Below are 15,402 nucleotides of genomic sequence, written 5' to 3' on the forward strand. Positions count from 1 at the left end.
AGAGTATGGGGAAAGGTTTGAGGTGCGAGTCGGCTCACACCGGGTACTTTATTGAGGGAAATAATCGTGCTCTAAGGACAGACGTGTAGCAAACTGTCGTAAAAGCACGTCGGCGACGCCCAAGCGCAGCGCGTCACCGCGCGCTGCTAACCTGTCGCACTGGAGAGGACGCGGGTCCACGGGTCACGATGCCCGTCCTCTCTTCTGACGATCGCCCCGGTCACGGTATCCTCGCCTTGCGCTTCGAGGGGGAGAGGGAAACTCGAGCGAGGGCGAAGACCGAGTTAAGGGGGAAGGAGGCGGAGATCAGTAACTCCCTCTATATGATTCTGCGATCGTTCGGGCCTGATGAGCGACGCGCGTGCACCTCGACAGTGGTCGCTGTTCGGCTCGGCGCGCGACACCCCTAGATGATGGCAGATCGATCTCCGCGGAGAGGAACGCTGTTTCTTCAATTATCGGGTCTCTCCCCAACACGCTCGAGGGTACCAGGCTCGTAGAGCGGCTGGCGGGACACTTAGTAATATTCTATTTTTAGGACAACCTCCGCGACGAGGACTCGAGTGTTACGAGTCCCTCTCTGGGTCCCAGAACCAACCACGGCTCGGCCGAGAGACGGAGGTCTACCAGCTGCAGCGATATCTCTCTTCAGTACAAAATGTCAGTTACAGGTGTGTGAGGAATCAGTATGTGCCCTGGGTAACTGCGGTCAGTGGGTGTAGCCGTGCAGATGTCGCTCAGACTCACCTCGGGGGAGGCCGGGGTCCGCTCTTGGGTCTCCGCCTTCGGCCTCCTCGGGTGGGTCGACAGGTGAAGAAATAGGTCTCACAAAAAAGTAGGTCCACAAACCGAATGTAAAGTTTAAGACTGCAAGGCAGCCAAGTATTTTATTCAAAAAAAGAAGAAAGAAATAAACAAAGTACAATTACAAGTGAGTTCCCTCACGGGAGCCTGACGCAAAATCACAACAACTAAAAAATTCTCTTTTTCTAACCCCTTTTTCAGAAGAAAAAAAGAAGAAAAATAGACAAAGTACGTCAGGCGTCCGTGAGTTCTTCACGGACGCCTGACGCAAACCACAACCTATGAAAAAACCTCCTTTCTTTTCAAAAAACTCCTTTTCTTTTGCTCTTTTCCTTTTCCCTGTTCGTCACCTTTATACCCTCTGCTCCTCCCACTTTTCACCGGATATCCGTCCCTCTTTGGGGTGCTGATGGGGGGTCATCCCCCCCCCCCTCTCTTCCTGAGAGGTTCTGGAGAGACTCTCTGTCTCCCCCTCAAAGAGGAGGACTGTTGTCTCAGCTGGTTTAGATGAGCTGAGTCACCTCTGTGACCTGTCTCCGGGTGTCTCCTCTTATCTCTCAGGCACTTAGGGTACCCTCTTTATGAGTCTTTCAGACTTGGTGAGACTTCCCGTGGGCAGTGACGCAGAACACATTATAACCGGGGGTCAGGATACAGAACATATGGGGGACATAGGTTACATTATCATATCAAAGACCATTGATCTACAGGCAGGTTAACACACATGAATTCAGGCTTGTGTTGATTCACTCCGCAATAACATCATCATGGGCCCATATGGTGAGGATATGGGCTCCGAACACACAATCAAACAGGTCTTCATTTGAATATCACAAGAGGTGCAATGTTTACATCTGGTGTCGGCGTAGGGCCCCTGAGTGAGTTCAGACAGAGGGTCACCGGTTGTAAACGCCAAAGATGACCACTCAGGACCCTTGTTCTGTCACACCTGGCCCTCTGCTTATCATCCCAGCGATGGCCTCGACGCTTTCATTTGACCTTACAGCCACTCTCCCCGTCGGCCGGCCTGATGGATGCCTTGTTGCTTTCCTGTTGTTGTAGTCTAATGGAACTGGGTCACCTTAGATCTGTTTTATTACTAACATTCCGCATTCGCTCTTTCCCGGCCTGGTCTACGGATCCCCTTGCTAATCCCAGAAAAATTCGCATTTATTTGTTCCACTTCTAACACCCTCTCTTGTGAATTTTGATAAACCAAGCCTCTTTAATATTCCAATTACTTTTATGCAAATAGTACTTAATTTGTTTCCCTTATTATCAGTTATCTGTGTTAACCCGACTACTCCTCACAAGACTCTCAAATAAAAGGACACGAAAAATCTTGCAAGACAGATAGATCATAAAGTATTTTTGCTCAACTCTTTTCTCAAGGGATAGAAGTCTAGTTGAAGTAGTAAGTACAAATATTCCTACTCAAAGTTTCAGTCCGATATTTCTCAAGCCTGAGTAGATTTTAGAGATTCTCTTTTGGTTTGCTCGTTGAAACAAAGTTTACTATTTTGCATCAAGTTTAAACAAAGACGTGTGTGGTCGTCCTTAGGTGTATGGTTAAGGTGCATTCCAAGTGGGTTTGGTCACATTGTGGTTGATGGACTGATGTGTTCAAGGCTTGAGTTCAGCATTTTGGTCACAAGCAACAGTGACACTAGAGGGTGGAGCCTAATACTACCAAACCCTTAATGAGCCATTTTTCGGCAACTAAATCAGAATCAGAACCTCATATTGCCATGTATGTATTCATGGGGATGACAGAGTCAGTCAGTGGGGGACCCGGACTCTGTTCATGAGGGTCAGTGAGTGACCTGGGCTTTGTAAATGAGCCCGAATTTACTAACTGAAGATCATGCTGTATTGAAGAATACTTGAAACTGGAGATTGAAACCATTAACTGATGTTTGTAATGTTTAAGGTAGTTTAAAGTGGAGTCTGGACATACTGTATATTTAGGTACTCGGGAACAAGTTGTGAAATTACGAAATAAGAGGCTAATAGTTTGGGATCCCAACAACTACACTTTGAACTACTGGGTACCTTTTGTATTATTACATGGCATGTATTTACTACTGATCAATAATCTGTATATTTGGGAGGAGGAAGAAGATGTGAGGAGTGAGGGAGACTGTGAGATCAAAGAGAATACATTATGGAATATTCAATTGCATACAAATCATATTTGATTAATTTTAAACCCATTTCATTTGTTGTGGGACTGTTGGGCTGTAAGTTACATAGATATCTGATCTGATCTAATTCAATAGAGTTCAGTTAATTATTGTATTGTCTCATAAGGGGAAGTTTTTTTGCAGCAGGATACTTAAAATGAGAATAAAAACAGGACATACAGAGGACAACCCATTTTACATTTTGTATAAGTGGTCTTCTGTGCTCAACGACAAATGTGACTTTGAAGGCCCTGGTCCGAGAGCCTGCATCATAGGCTTCGGTTGAGTGGGTGTTTAGTCCTGACAGATGTCATCTTGAAGAGAGGTGTTGAGAGGTGAAATGTTAACATCATAAGTAAACAGTATCAGGCAAAGACACATATGCTTAATGCTTAAGCTATTACAGCAATACACCTGACATCCTGTGTTACGATGTGCTTCCCATTTTTAAACTCTTGTTATCGTCCCATAAAGTGCACACGGTCAAATGGATGTTTGAAGGGTGCAAGTCACGAAACGCCCAAACCTGTGAGACAACCCCGCTGTCAATCAGATTGTATGCTGAGTTATTATCAGGTAACATGAGCACCACAACTACGAGCGAAGTTACAGTGACAGATATTTCTGAATCTCTTTTTTGGGGTTCAGAGCTCTTTTCACTGGTTTTGAGTGGGCGGGGCTTAGCTGAACAACATTTCAATCAGAATTGAAACGGTTGGTGGGTTGTGGGCTTACTGTCAATCAAAGGTGATGAAATAACACCCACAGGTTTACAGTTTGTATAAAGCAGGGGCTCCTTAACTAGGCGACAGACGAGGCAGACACTGTGGGGGAGGGACTCACATACAAGTATAAATACATTTATCAAGGCCTAATCATTTTCTACTATTTCACTTTCTTACCAAATGTTATTTTTATAAGCTGATTAGCAGATTTATAAAAAACTAAGGAAATCCATAATGATAACTAGAAAATACTCTCAGGTCTTCTTTCAAACATAGTTGCAGAACGGCAGCTTGTACTCGTTTCTAAAGGGAGGGCCGACTGATGCTCCAACTGGGCTCAAGCAGCGTGCAAAGGGATGTTGAAAAACCAGATCAATAGGCAGAAGAAGTGCCTTTACTAAAACAATGTTTACTAAAACATAGAGCAAAAGGGACTTGAGGGAATTTCAATGCAGCTGTATGAAACTGAATAAAAACAACACTAAACAAAAGAAAGCTGCAGCCTCACAGCAGGCTGCCAGTGAATGGCTCTTTAACTTCCTCAGCCTCACCCAAATGGAACCGAGCAAAACATCCACATCACACAGACTAATACCATTAACACGAGATCTGGAAATAAGTGCTGACATCTCCATCCATCCATCCATACCAATACAATCACCAAATATTAGAGAATTTACGGAAAAACCACCGTGTACCTGAACAGTGGCCAGCCCCTCCCTGCCCCCTTTTTGTGGAAGTTATTACAAAACCAAATCAGAAATGCCCCATTCTAGAACGGACTTTGACCTAAAGAAAAGAAAACCCTTCATATAGATGATCCACAGGCAAATGTTCCTGCTTCCTGCTGTTTGAGACCTTTCTTTATACAATGTGCTGCTTGCAAACCCCCGACTTTAAGGAAGTGCTATACCTTGTCGTCCACAGTACTTTGGAGTTCACAGGAAGGAGGCACTACAATATTTAGTTATGTGTATTATATATTTTAAGAGTCTCTTCTGTTTTATAATGTCTGTCTCTCTCAGGGTTTAGCACCATTATTTATGTATTTCTTCTGTATCTTTTTGGGCCAGGTATTGTTTTAGGCGGATTGCTTCTGTGTGCAGCACGATTGCCCAACTAACAATGTTCCCCTTGGGACAATAAGGTCTATCTTATCTTACATTATTAAAATGTCCCTTTAATAGTTTGTGCTTCTTTGTGAAAAATACATTTGAATGAAAAGTTATATTCAATTTGTTCATCTGAAAAGTGTTACGTGAAAGAAACAACTTGTATTAATAACCTTCAATCTTATACAGCGCTTCTCTAAATACCCGAAGTCCCTTACAGAGTGCAGAGTCCAGTAGTCATACACACACAGTGGTGGTAAGCTACATCAGTAGCCACAGCTGCCCTGGGGCAGACTGACGGAAGCGTGGCAGCCAATCAGCGCCTACAGCCCCTCCGACCACCACCAACATTCATTCATACGACGCGGTGCATGTCTTTATGATGGTGGGGGAAACCGGAGTACCCGGAGTAAACCCACGCAGACACGAGGAGAACATGGAAACTCCACACAGAAAGGACCTGGAACGACCGGGATTCAAACCCAGGGCCTTCTTGCTGTGAGGCGACAGTGCTAACCACTGAGCCACCGTGCTGCCCATTGATGAACCTTCACCAACTCTGCCTTTGCATTTTAGCCGATTGCTTGGTTTTTCTGGCCGGTACATTTACTGTTCTAGTTTATTCTAAGTCTGAACACTGTCTGCAGACAGACAGTTGGAGACCAGCTCATTTCTGAGTTGGTGGAGACCAAAAACAGAGCTTAAAAAAATGATATGAACTGTAATGCTACTGTTGCTCTCTGCTGGATGCTACTGTTGCCAATGTGTTAGCCATAACAGCTTTATAATGTGCTAATATGTCAATGTATTGTTCAGTGTGTCCTGCTGCCCCCAAGCACCAAACATCAAAAAATTATGTTTCAAAATGTCCGTTACTGAGCCTACACAATGGCAAATTCACAAATAATGGATTGTGTCCAGTAGCACGTCTAAAGGTCTGATGAACAGCTCTCGTGCTAACACGCCCACAAAGCAACTCGCCTGGGAGGTCATGGTGGGTCATTGTTTTTTATTGTGACCATATATGCATCTGTACCGCAGAGCACATATAGGTGAAATAAAATAATACATCATTAATGAGGAACATATTAATTAGTCTTATTTTACCAGATTATTTTTGACACTTTGTAAATACATGCAGCTCTGTTCATTAAAGCACAAGGCACGCAGGTATTTTAGCTTCATTGAAATCTTGTTTTACTCTCACTCTTCAAAACATTGGAGATATATTCATTTCATTTTCACGACAGTCCCTCCATCTCAGCATAAATTAGTTTGAGTGGACACCCTTTTATCTCTGACGACACCGATCACTTCACTGTGTGTGTGTGTGTGTGTGTGTGTGTGTGTGTGGGGGGGGTAGTATCAGCACTGATCTTTGTGAATTGGACTGTTTTTGCAATGAGACTCATTTGCATTGAAAGGAGACAATCTGCCACCAAATATCTGTGAATGACCTCATGGAAATATGTGCAAATAGCACGAGAGCACCGAGAGGCGATGTGCTTGTCAGCGCTGCATTTCACTCTTTGTGGGCGCTTTTAAATGTTGGTTTCACAGATTTAGCGTATCGTTAAGTTCATTTACCCCTCAGTGTTTGTACGTGTGTGTGTGTGTGTATAACAGGTGTTGAACTTCTTTGCAAAAAATACTGTTCCCAGAATGAAAAGATAAAAACATGCAAAAACATTTTAATTTGTAATCCAAATTACACATATACAAGGATTCAGGATATTAGCATGTCATTTTTCAGAGACCACAGCCAAAAGAACAACAAGAGAGAAAAATACAATCTGTACATATTTCAGTTTACAGTGAGTAGCCAGTTGGAGTACCGGAGAACACTAAGGCAAATCATCAGCAGACAAAAGAAATGTTGCCTTTTTAAAATGGAATCCACCACAGCCGAGTATCAAGAAGTATCGCTGCTACGAAACCAGGACCGACGTCTCCCTCTGTCAGCAATCGCTGCATAACTTACATTGTGATAAAAGCAAAAACAAAAACAGAAGGTATCTATCTAAAGTCTAGCATTACTGTACAATTCTTGTGACTAGCTTTGGAACACCAAGTGGCAGAAAGATGCTTCTCGTTTGTCCCGCTCTGGGTTTGAACCCCAAAGGCCTCACATGACACACACTGCTCCTCAAAGTGATGCTGCGGTTTTTAACAGAGCATGAAGGTACCCGTTACCCATTCATTTTAAAAAGACTTTACGATAATAACAATAATTTGCCAGATTTGAAGATTTTTTCCTTCTGAATATGTAATATGAAATAATACATATTCAATGCAGCAGATATTCTAATTGAATGAAAGAAAGTACCACGTTGAGTCACGTACACCAAGAAAGAGTTGCATTATGGGTTGTTCGTGGCCTTAATGTTGCGTCCTGCTAGTCCTTGTGATGTGTAATGAAAACCAGTCCAACTGTTTGGGCATCTGCAGAAACCGCTTCAATGTATCATCGTTTCCATGTGAAGAATTAACACATACAGGATGCAATGAACACATCTTCAAACAAGCTCACCACCGGGGTCAATGTGGGTCGGCTGATACAACAGCAAAGTGTTTCCTGTCTCCAAAGAGAACTTCCAAAAAACGGTGTTGGAAAAAGGGCCAGTTTGGTGATACGTAGCGGGCAATATCCACACACTTGAGTATCGCGATATGTTGATTGATACTGTATCTGAGAGTTGGGATGAATACCGACAGACTTAGCAACGTCAAATGTAGATACTATGTAGAAATAATAATTCCTGCTCGTAAGAAAAAGAAAAACTCAATTCAGAGAGATTGTTATTTAAATGGGTGGTGGCACTACATGTCCTCGATTATCTGAGTGCTGAGTGAGGCGGCCATTGTTCACAGCAGGTCAGTCAGAGCCCTGACGTGATGGGAACGATCACACGTCAGCGAGGGGAAGGGAACACTTCTGATTTGTGCAGGCTTCGTTAACATAGGCGGTCCTGTTGGTACCTGAGATATGTATATATGTGTGTGTGTGTGTGCGCGTGTGTGTGTATGTATGTGTGTGTGAGTGTGTGTATGTATGCATGTATGTATGCATGTATGCGAGTGTGTGTATGTTTGTGTGTGTATGTGTGTGTGTGTACGTATGTATGTGTGTATGTATGTGTGAGTGTATGTGTATGTATGTGTGTGTGTATGTATGTGTGTGCGAGTGTGTGCATGTATGTGTGTGTGTGAGTGTATGTGTATGTGTGTGTGAGTTGTGTGTATGTGTATGTGTGTGTGTGTGTGAGTGTATGTTGTATGTGTGTGTGTGAGTGTATGTTGTATATGTGTGTGTGAGTGTATGTTGTATGTGTGTGTGTGAGTGTATGTTGTATGTGTGTGTGTGAGTGTATGTTGTATGTGTGTAGATGCCGTTGATGCTGCGCGATCAGAGAACTGGAACATCCGGTACACGGAATGACTCCAGCTGCAATAAAGCTTGTGGTCAGAGGAGACTTCCGTGGTCAGTTAAGTATTGTAAGTGGGTCACCAATTAAAAGAGCAAAAGCCTAAACATGTGATTCTGGGAGTGTGGTGGAACGGCCGATGGGAAGAGAAACCCATCAACACCCAGAGCCGTACAAGTAAAGCCACGTTTCTGCTGCCAGGATCATCCAAGGCGTCTCATAATAGGCTTTGCCCTTTTATCCATCCAGTGTGTCAGACACATCCACGTGTGCACACACACACACACACACACACCCACACAGACACCCCCACACGGTGGAACACAAACACGTGCTTATTATCATGGCAAAGTGCTCCTCCAGTCGCTGTCGCAAAAACACCGAGAGCTGTTAAAGCACAGGATCAAGACTGAACACAATCAAAAGAATGTACAAAAAGGCACATTTGACCCCAGTGCTCCTGGACTGTGAGATTCAAGTGTAGATGAGCGTCTGTAGCAGGCTGTTGTCGCTCTTAGCCGACGCTCCGATAGTGATGTCCGTTAGCCTGAATTTCTAGGCCAGGAGTCCCAATGGTCCCTAGTGTCATCGACCGTGGTCAAGTGGGCAGCAGGTCGTTGCAAGCCGAACCGCGATGAAGCAGAAGGGCTGATCCAACTCCCCAGAGCGGTTACCCCTGTGGTCGTCCTTTTCCTCAGCCCCACCCGCCCCACCTGAGCCCGTGAGCAGCAAGCAGTGGGGCGGGGGAGGGTGGTAGTTGCAGGTGGGGGATGGGGTCGGGGGGTTCGAGGCGGGGGTGGGGAGGCTAGTCGTCCCCTCCGCCGTACAGGTCGGCCAGCTTGCGGAAGCGCGGCCCCCAGTCGCCCAGATAGTCGTAGTCCTGGTCGCCGCAGCTCGAGGACGAGTGCAGGGAGCTGAGGGAGCCGGCGGCGGAGCCGCTGCCCTCGTAGTCGAACACCAGCAGGGAGTCGTAGGGGGGGGCGGTGGGATCGTTGTCCGCTGCCTTCAGGCCCTGCAGAGAGAAAGGGAGGGGTGGTGAGCAGAGAGAGAGAGAGGGAGAGAGAGAGAGAGGGGTGGTGAGCAGAGAGAGAGAGAGAGAGAGAGGGGTGGTGAGAAGAGAGAGAGAGAGAGAGAGAGAGAGAGAGAGAGGGTGGTGAGCAGAGAGAGAGAGGGAAGGTGAGCAGAGAGAGAGAGAGAGAGGGGTGGTGAGCAGAGAGAGAGAGAGAGAGGGGTGGTGAGCAGAGAGAGAGAGAGAGAGAGAGAGAGGGGTGGTGAGCAGAGAGAGAGAGAGAGGGGTGGTGAGCAGAGAGAGAGAGAGAGGGGTGGTGAGCAGAGAGAGAGAGGGAGAGAGGGGTGGTGAGCAGAGAGAGAGAGAGGGAGAGAGAGAGAGGGGTGGTGAGCAGAGAGAGAGGGGTGGTGAGCAGAGAGAGAGAGAGAGGGGTGGTGAGCAGAGAGAAAGAGGGAGAGAGGGGAGGTGAGCAGAGAGAGAGAGAGAGAGGGGTGGTGAGCAGAGAGAGAATCTTCACACTGATATTTTTTTTATTCAAATAACAAAAAAAAGATGAATGTTAATTGTCATGTCTAATCTTAGAATTTAGTTTTTCACACGTTCTCTCACACCTCCCAACTAAACTTCCTGTTTCTATGGTAACTGGATGCTTGCATCATTACCAGCCGCCCAACAGACATGACGGGAAGAGAGACGTCTCACTCCGGAGCTAGAACTTCTTTAATGTTACCACGTTCCCATTTGGGCCAGCGCTGGATTCACCAGCCCGCTGAGGCATTTTCGTGTCTCTGGGAAAGCAGGCAATCGTCATTGTCGAGCCACTCGGTCAAATGTTGGTGACCACGCGGTCCCCACGGATCCTCTGGGGGCCCTTATGAGCGGCGGCTGAGGAAGGAGGAGACTGATAACACCTACGCACAAAGCCTGCTTTTCAATTGGGAACAACGAGCATGCACGTTCAGACCACACGTTATTCCTCGGAGTACGACGTCATCACCCCGAAACTTTGTGTGAAGTCTAGGTGAAGCTGGCCTTCCGGCTCATTGGAATAGACACCGCTTCCCCACATGACGGTGCTAGAACCAACACTCCCAAGTGGCTGAGATGCTGAGCAGGATTCATGGGAGCTGTAGAGCAACGACGATATCTAGAGCAGAATTATGGAAATCCGCAAAGATAGAAACCTGTGTTCATGCGTTGAGCAGTGCGAGAGCCATGGTAACCCCTGGTCAACGACCCTTGTTGACCCCCTCAGACCACATGAAAGCAGAGTTCACCTCCCCAACGATTCACAACGTCACCTTTCAAACAGCCTCTCTGACCTTTACGTCCCTCCCCCCACTTCATCCCCTGGAGAGATCAGAAGGCGTGTGAGCCAGATCCCTCTTGTTAAGGAGAAAGGTGATGCTTATTTCTCTGAGTTCAGGGGTTGAGTTGGACAAGGAGGGATTATGGGGGCTTGTGGACGAGAGGAGCATTTATTTCAGGTTGGACAGATGCTGCCTCGATCCCCAGGAGGAGATTCAGCAGATTGCTCTGCGTCGCCGGATGTAAAGCCAAGACAAGTCTTCCCTGTGACACGCAGCGGAAGTGTTTTGTGGGCCACGTCTTGTCGTCTGACTGAAGACACGCCCGTCGCTCTGGAGCTCAATGGGAAGAGGGAATTACCGCCGAGAGGGAGAAGCATCAGCTTGTCACGTCTGTCGGATTATGCCGCCGAGGTCGGCTCGCCATGTCTGACGGCTCCCGCTCCTTATTCAGAGCTCTGCTCGGCAGATGTCTTTATGGCCGCCTGACAGAAATAAAGATGCGGCACGCAAACAATACGGGAGCGTCAGACGTGCGTCTGCAATGATGATGAACCTGCGCCGCGCCGCGGGTAGCCTCGAGGCGGCAGTGGCGGTTATCAGCCCCGTCAGAGGAAGAGTTCAGACGTCTGTGTGATAAACGCTGAGCGCCATGTTAATCCGTCTGACGGAGTGGAACGCTTTGCAGAAGGTTTAAAGGAACTCAGCGGCGTTCAAAGACTCTCTGAACCACGTTCCTGATGCTACTGCACTTCTATACATTATGTCAGGAGTCACTTTGATACAAATAGACACCCATGCTACACACACACATATATATGTATATATATATATTCATAGTGGAAGGTAGTGGAAGATAGTGGGAGGTAATTTTCCCAGTTCAAATGTCCAACTTTCGACATCCAAGCGTGCAGCCACTTCCTTTTCTTTTATGACGTTTTCCGGATAACCTTTTGTGCGTGTTGGCTGGCGATGGTTCCCCGTCGGCAGCCTGCCAACCAATTATAGGAGAACACTGCTGTACTAGTTGCCTGTTTGCTGTCGCATGTGCACCCACAAATATAGGAAATAGCGCATACTACTGTATATATATTATTTATATAGAAAATACAGAAAATGTAACAAAATGACCAGCATTGTCCCTTTAAGGGACCGTGGACGGCCTGAGAGAGTCTGTGGGATTAATTGAACTCAATATATTTACCTGTAATTAGGCAGCCAATCGTAATCCAGCTAATCCTGACCATTAGCCAAGCTAATTAAGAATTACACTGGACTCTGTTTCTCTGCCTCTCTCCCCGCCTCGTGTGTGTTTGTGAAACTAACGAGTGTTAAGGTGCCCCCTTATATCACTGATACTGATGTATTCTTTCACACCAGGGGTGCAGACTAAGCCCAGACCAATGTATTTTAAATCCGCTCTGTTTGGATAGAGCTCTCTTTTAATTAGCAGTAATCCATCTGATTGTTACAGTGGGTTCGTTCCCACACAAGGAGTGACTGTTTGAAATAAACTCTTTGAACTCCACTCTCCCTAAATCCTGGGGAGTAAACAGCACACATCCCCGGCTGCTCTTTGAAGCTTCATACGAAAGAATCGGGATGAGAGAAGCCAAAGATGTGAGGCTGGCAAATCTCAAGCTCTTTCTGGACAACGTGTTTGCTTACCGCTGTCGAAACAGAGTTTGTATTTCACTCAAGTCGTGATTCGACACTTCCTGCGCGCTGAGAAGTTTGCGTGCCCGACTGCCAGAATTTAAACCGGGCGAACAGATTGACTCTCGGTAAGCGAGGATGGGATGCTGCTGACATTTTCCACAAGATGTCAGACCCGGTGTGTGTGTGTTTGTATGTGTGCGTGTGTGTGTATTGCCGTACCTCGTGGATGAAGTCTCCAATGTCTCCTGGGTGGGGGGCGGCAGAGCGGATGGGGTACTGGTGGTCATGGTGGAGAGGCCTCTCATCCAGACGTCTGATCCCCACCTTGATGCACTCTGGCTCCAGGGCGTCGGGCTGCTGCAGCTGACTCAGGTCGTAGTCCTGAACACACCGAACAACATGTCAAGTTCATTCTAATCCTACAGCACCAGAATCATTCATAACTCAAGGTTGGCTTGATTTGCGTCATTGCATATTAGAAAAAGAATATCGCAGGAAAACAATACAAACTAGAATGGGCACTCGGTAGAACGCATACCTTCGCATATCACAAGATTGGGCATTGAATTATGAACATTTTGGCATTAGTTGCATGCCAATTGGACAAAAAAGTATTGTGCTATGGTAAAAAAAGAGTTTGACCTTTCCATGACCTTGACCTTTGACCCGATTGATCCCAAAATCTAATCAAATGGTCCCCGGATAATAACCAATCATCCCACCAAATTTCATGCGATTCAAGAACATTTGACCTGTTCATGACCTTTGACCTTGACCTTTGACCCGATCGATCCCAAAATCTAATCAACTGGTCCCCGGATAATAAACAATCATCCACCCAAATTTCATGCTCGTTCAATACTTTTTTTTGAGTTCTAGATTTTTTTTTGACCTGTTCATGACCTTTGACCTTTGACCCGATCGATCCCAAAAATCTAATCAACCCTCGGATAATAAACAATCATCCACCAAATTTTCATGCGATCGTTTTCAACTTTTTGAGTTCTCTGAAAGAAGATTTTTTGACTCATGATGACTTTGACCCGATCGATCAAAAATCATCAACTGGTCGGTAATAATAAAAATAATCCACCAAATTTCATGCGATTGGTTCAAATACTTTTTTGTTTGCGAATAATACGAACACAAAAAATAAATAAATAAAAATGACATCATCAATAACACTTCAGAACATTTCCATGCGAAAGGTAATAATACTGAAATTGCAGGGGTAGGCCATAAGACGATAGTGGATTCACGATTCAAATGAGACTTTGATCACATTCACTGAGGTCTTCTCTTGGGATTTGAACTGGATTCTGTGCACTAGAAATTGACTTTCCTGGGTTTGTTGGGTTCAGGTATTTTTTCTTTTGCATTTTTGTGGCTGCTTTGCTGCTATTTTACATTTGAACCTCTCTCTTTTCTTTTTATAATTCATACTTTTCTTTTCAGTTAGAAACTTCACTTTAACCTTTTTGCCTTAATTTCTTTAGCTTTTTAATGTTTTAATGAAAGTTTTTAATCTTTTAATGAATGTTATTTTTAATTTTTATAAATCTTCTTTTCTTTTTCATTATGTTTTGATGCTTTTAATGGTTTTATTTTATCACTTTTTTGCCTTGTTATGATACAAAAAACACTGTAAAAAAATGTGCCTTCTTGTCCTCCAATTCCATTAAATCAATTTGAATGTGATCAATTATCAATTTAAATGAAAATTGAGAGTTTCATATTGACATAAACACATGCACAAATTATAAAAGGTATTAAAATAAATTATAAAAAAAAAAAAATTAATAAAAAGCAAAAAAATAAAGATTTCTTAAATCTTATTCCTAATCAAATGTCTTTCCATGAATAGCATACACAATATTCATTCCAAATTAGTTTTCTTTACAATTAATTTACAAATTACTCTACAAACTGTACACAGAGAGTCTCAACCCAACATGTACGTAAGGACAAAACTGAAACTACCCAATAGATCAAAAAGGAAAAAACAGAGGAAAAAAGGAAGAAAGAGGGGGAAAAGGATGAGAGAGGATCCAGGATCCCAACAGATGAGGATGATGGACAGGACAGATAGGCGGACAGGAGATGTAAGGTATAGAATTGATTGGAGAGAGGAATAGTACAGAGTAGATAGTAGTGGAGTAGCAGAGGTATATTCCACGATGGACAGGTGGCCAGGCAAGGCAGATGGCGGTGAGGAGGGACAAAGCGGGGGAAGAGGCAGGGGAGTAAGCAGCCCCAGTCATGTCCAGGACTGTGGATTAGCGACGACAGATAGGATCAGATGATGAAATCATAGGTCCCCATGAGCCCTTCCGGCGAGAAGGTAAAGCCTATAGGGGAAGGCAGAGGATGAAGCAATAGAGATTCAGAAAAAAGAGATTCAAAGTAAAAAGTCTAAAGGGGAGAGAGGTACTAGGTCTATCCTAAAGCGAAATAAATGATGCTTGCACATCTGGCAGCATAGAAGCTATGTACCAGAGGCCAAAACTGATTCAGCCCTTTACTAAGGTCTTCTATCTGAGAGTCTACGCTTAAGCTCTTGGGGTGACGGTCGTTGACAGTGTGAATACTGAAGCAGGATAAGTCATCAAGAGAGAGGCAGGTGAGATTTATAAACTCAAGTGTTGTAATAATTGTATAAATGTTAAAACTCCAGAAAAACTGTTGATCCACACTCTTTTTTGTGTATGAATGTCCCTCCAAAAAATTTTGCAATTCCAAAATTCATCGGAAATAAATGATTTCATGATAATTGATTTTTAGATGATTTGACACAGCAGGTAGTGAAAACCCCTTTATTCGGTGAAATCCTCCGATGGTCGTTTAATCTTGGTCTAGATCTGGTTCATTAAAAAATGAATGTGCCAGAGGTGTCACAAATCCAGTGAGATCGCATCAAGACCCAAGACCTGGTGTGGGAGAGTCCTCAGCATCCATGGTGATCCGACCTCCGTCCGGGACGATGTGGATCAAGGTGGGGTTGAGCGTCTTCAAACAAATCAGTCCATGTGTTATTGATTTGCCCAGAGGATGACCAGATGATTTTTCACCAATGCATGGGAGCATGGTAATGTTTTGTGCCATATGTATTGAAGTAGCCAACAGGTGTATTAAGGTGTATGTCGTCAATATTTATTATTACTAGGGTTGTGAAACGATT

At 44.7% G+C, this 15,402-nt stretch overlaps 1 protein-coding gene across 3 annotated transcripts in view; it reads right to left on the reverse strand.

The window, feature by feature from the left end:
- Nucleotides 1–8,064: 8,064 nt before the first annotated feature.
- Nucleotides 8,065–15,402, reverse strand: part of LOC130193901 (cadherin-2-like) — a 78,005-nt gene continuing 70,667 nt past the window's right edge. Inside the window, exons 15-16 of one of the 3 annotated variants that reach the window (XM_056414729.1) lie at nucleotides 12,444–12,605; nucleotides 8,065–9,261 (exon numbers count right to left, since the gene is read on the reverse strand). In XM_056414729.1, coding sequence (XP_056270704.1) covers nucleotides 9,055–9,261; nucleotides 12,444–12,605 — 369 coding nt within the window. In that variant the 3' untranslated portion in view covers nucleotides 8,065–9,054. Of the gene's footprint in view, nucleotides 9,262–9,661; nucleotides 11,557–12,443; nucleotides 12,606–15,402 lie in introns of those variants that run through there. The other 2 variants (XM_056414730.1, XM_056414731.1) reach the window with 2 other exon arrangements.

The sequence above is a fragment of the Pseudoliparis swirei genome, chromosome 5 (genome assembly GCF_029220125.1).
Source record: "Pseudoliparis swirei isolate HS2019 ecotype Mariana Trench chromosome 5, NWPU_hadal_v1, whole genome shotgun sequence".
Taxonomy (NCBI): domain Eukaryota; kingdom Metazoa; phylum Chordata; class Actinopteri; order Perciformes; family Liparidae; genus Pseudoliparis; species Pseudoliparis swirei.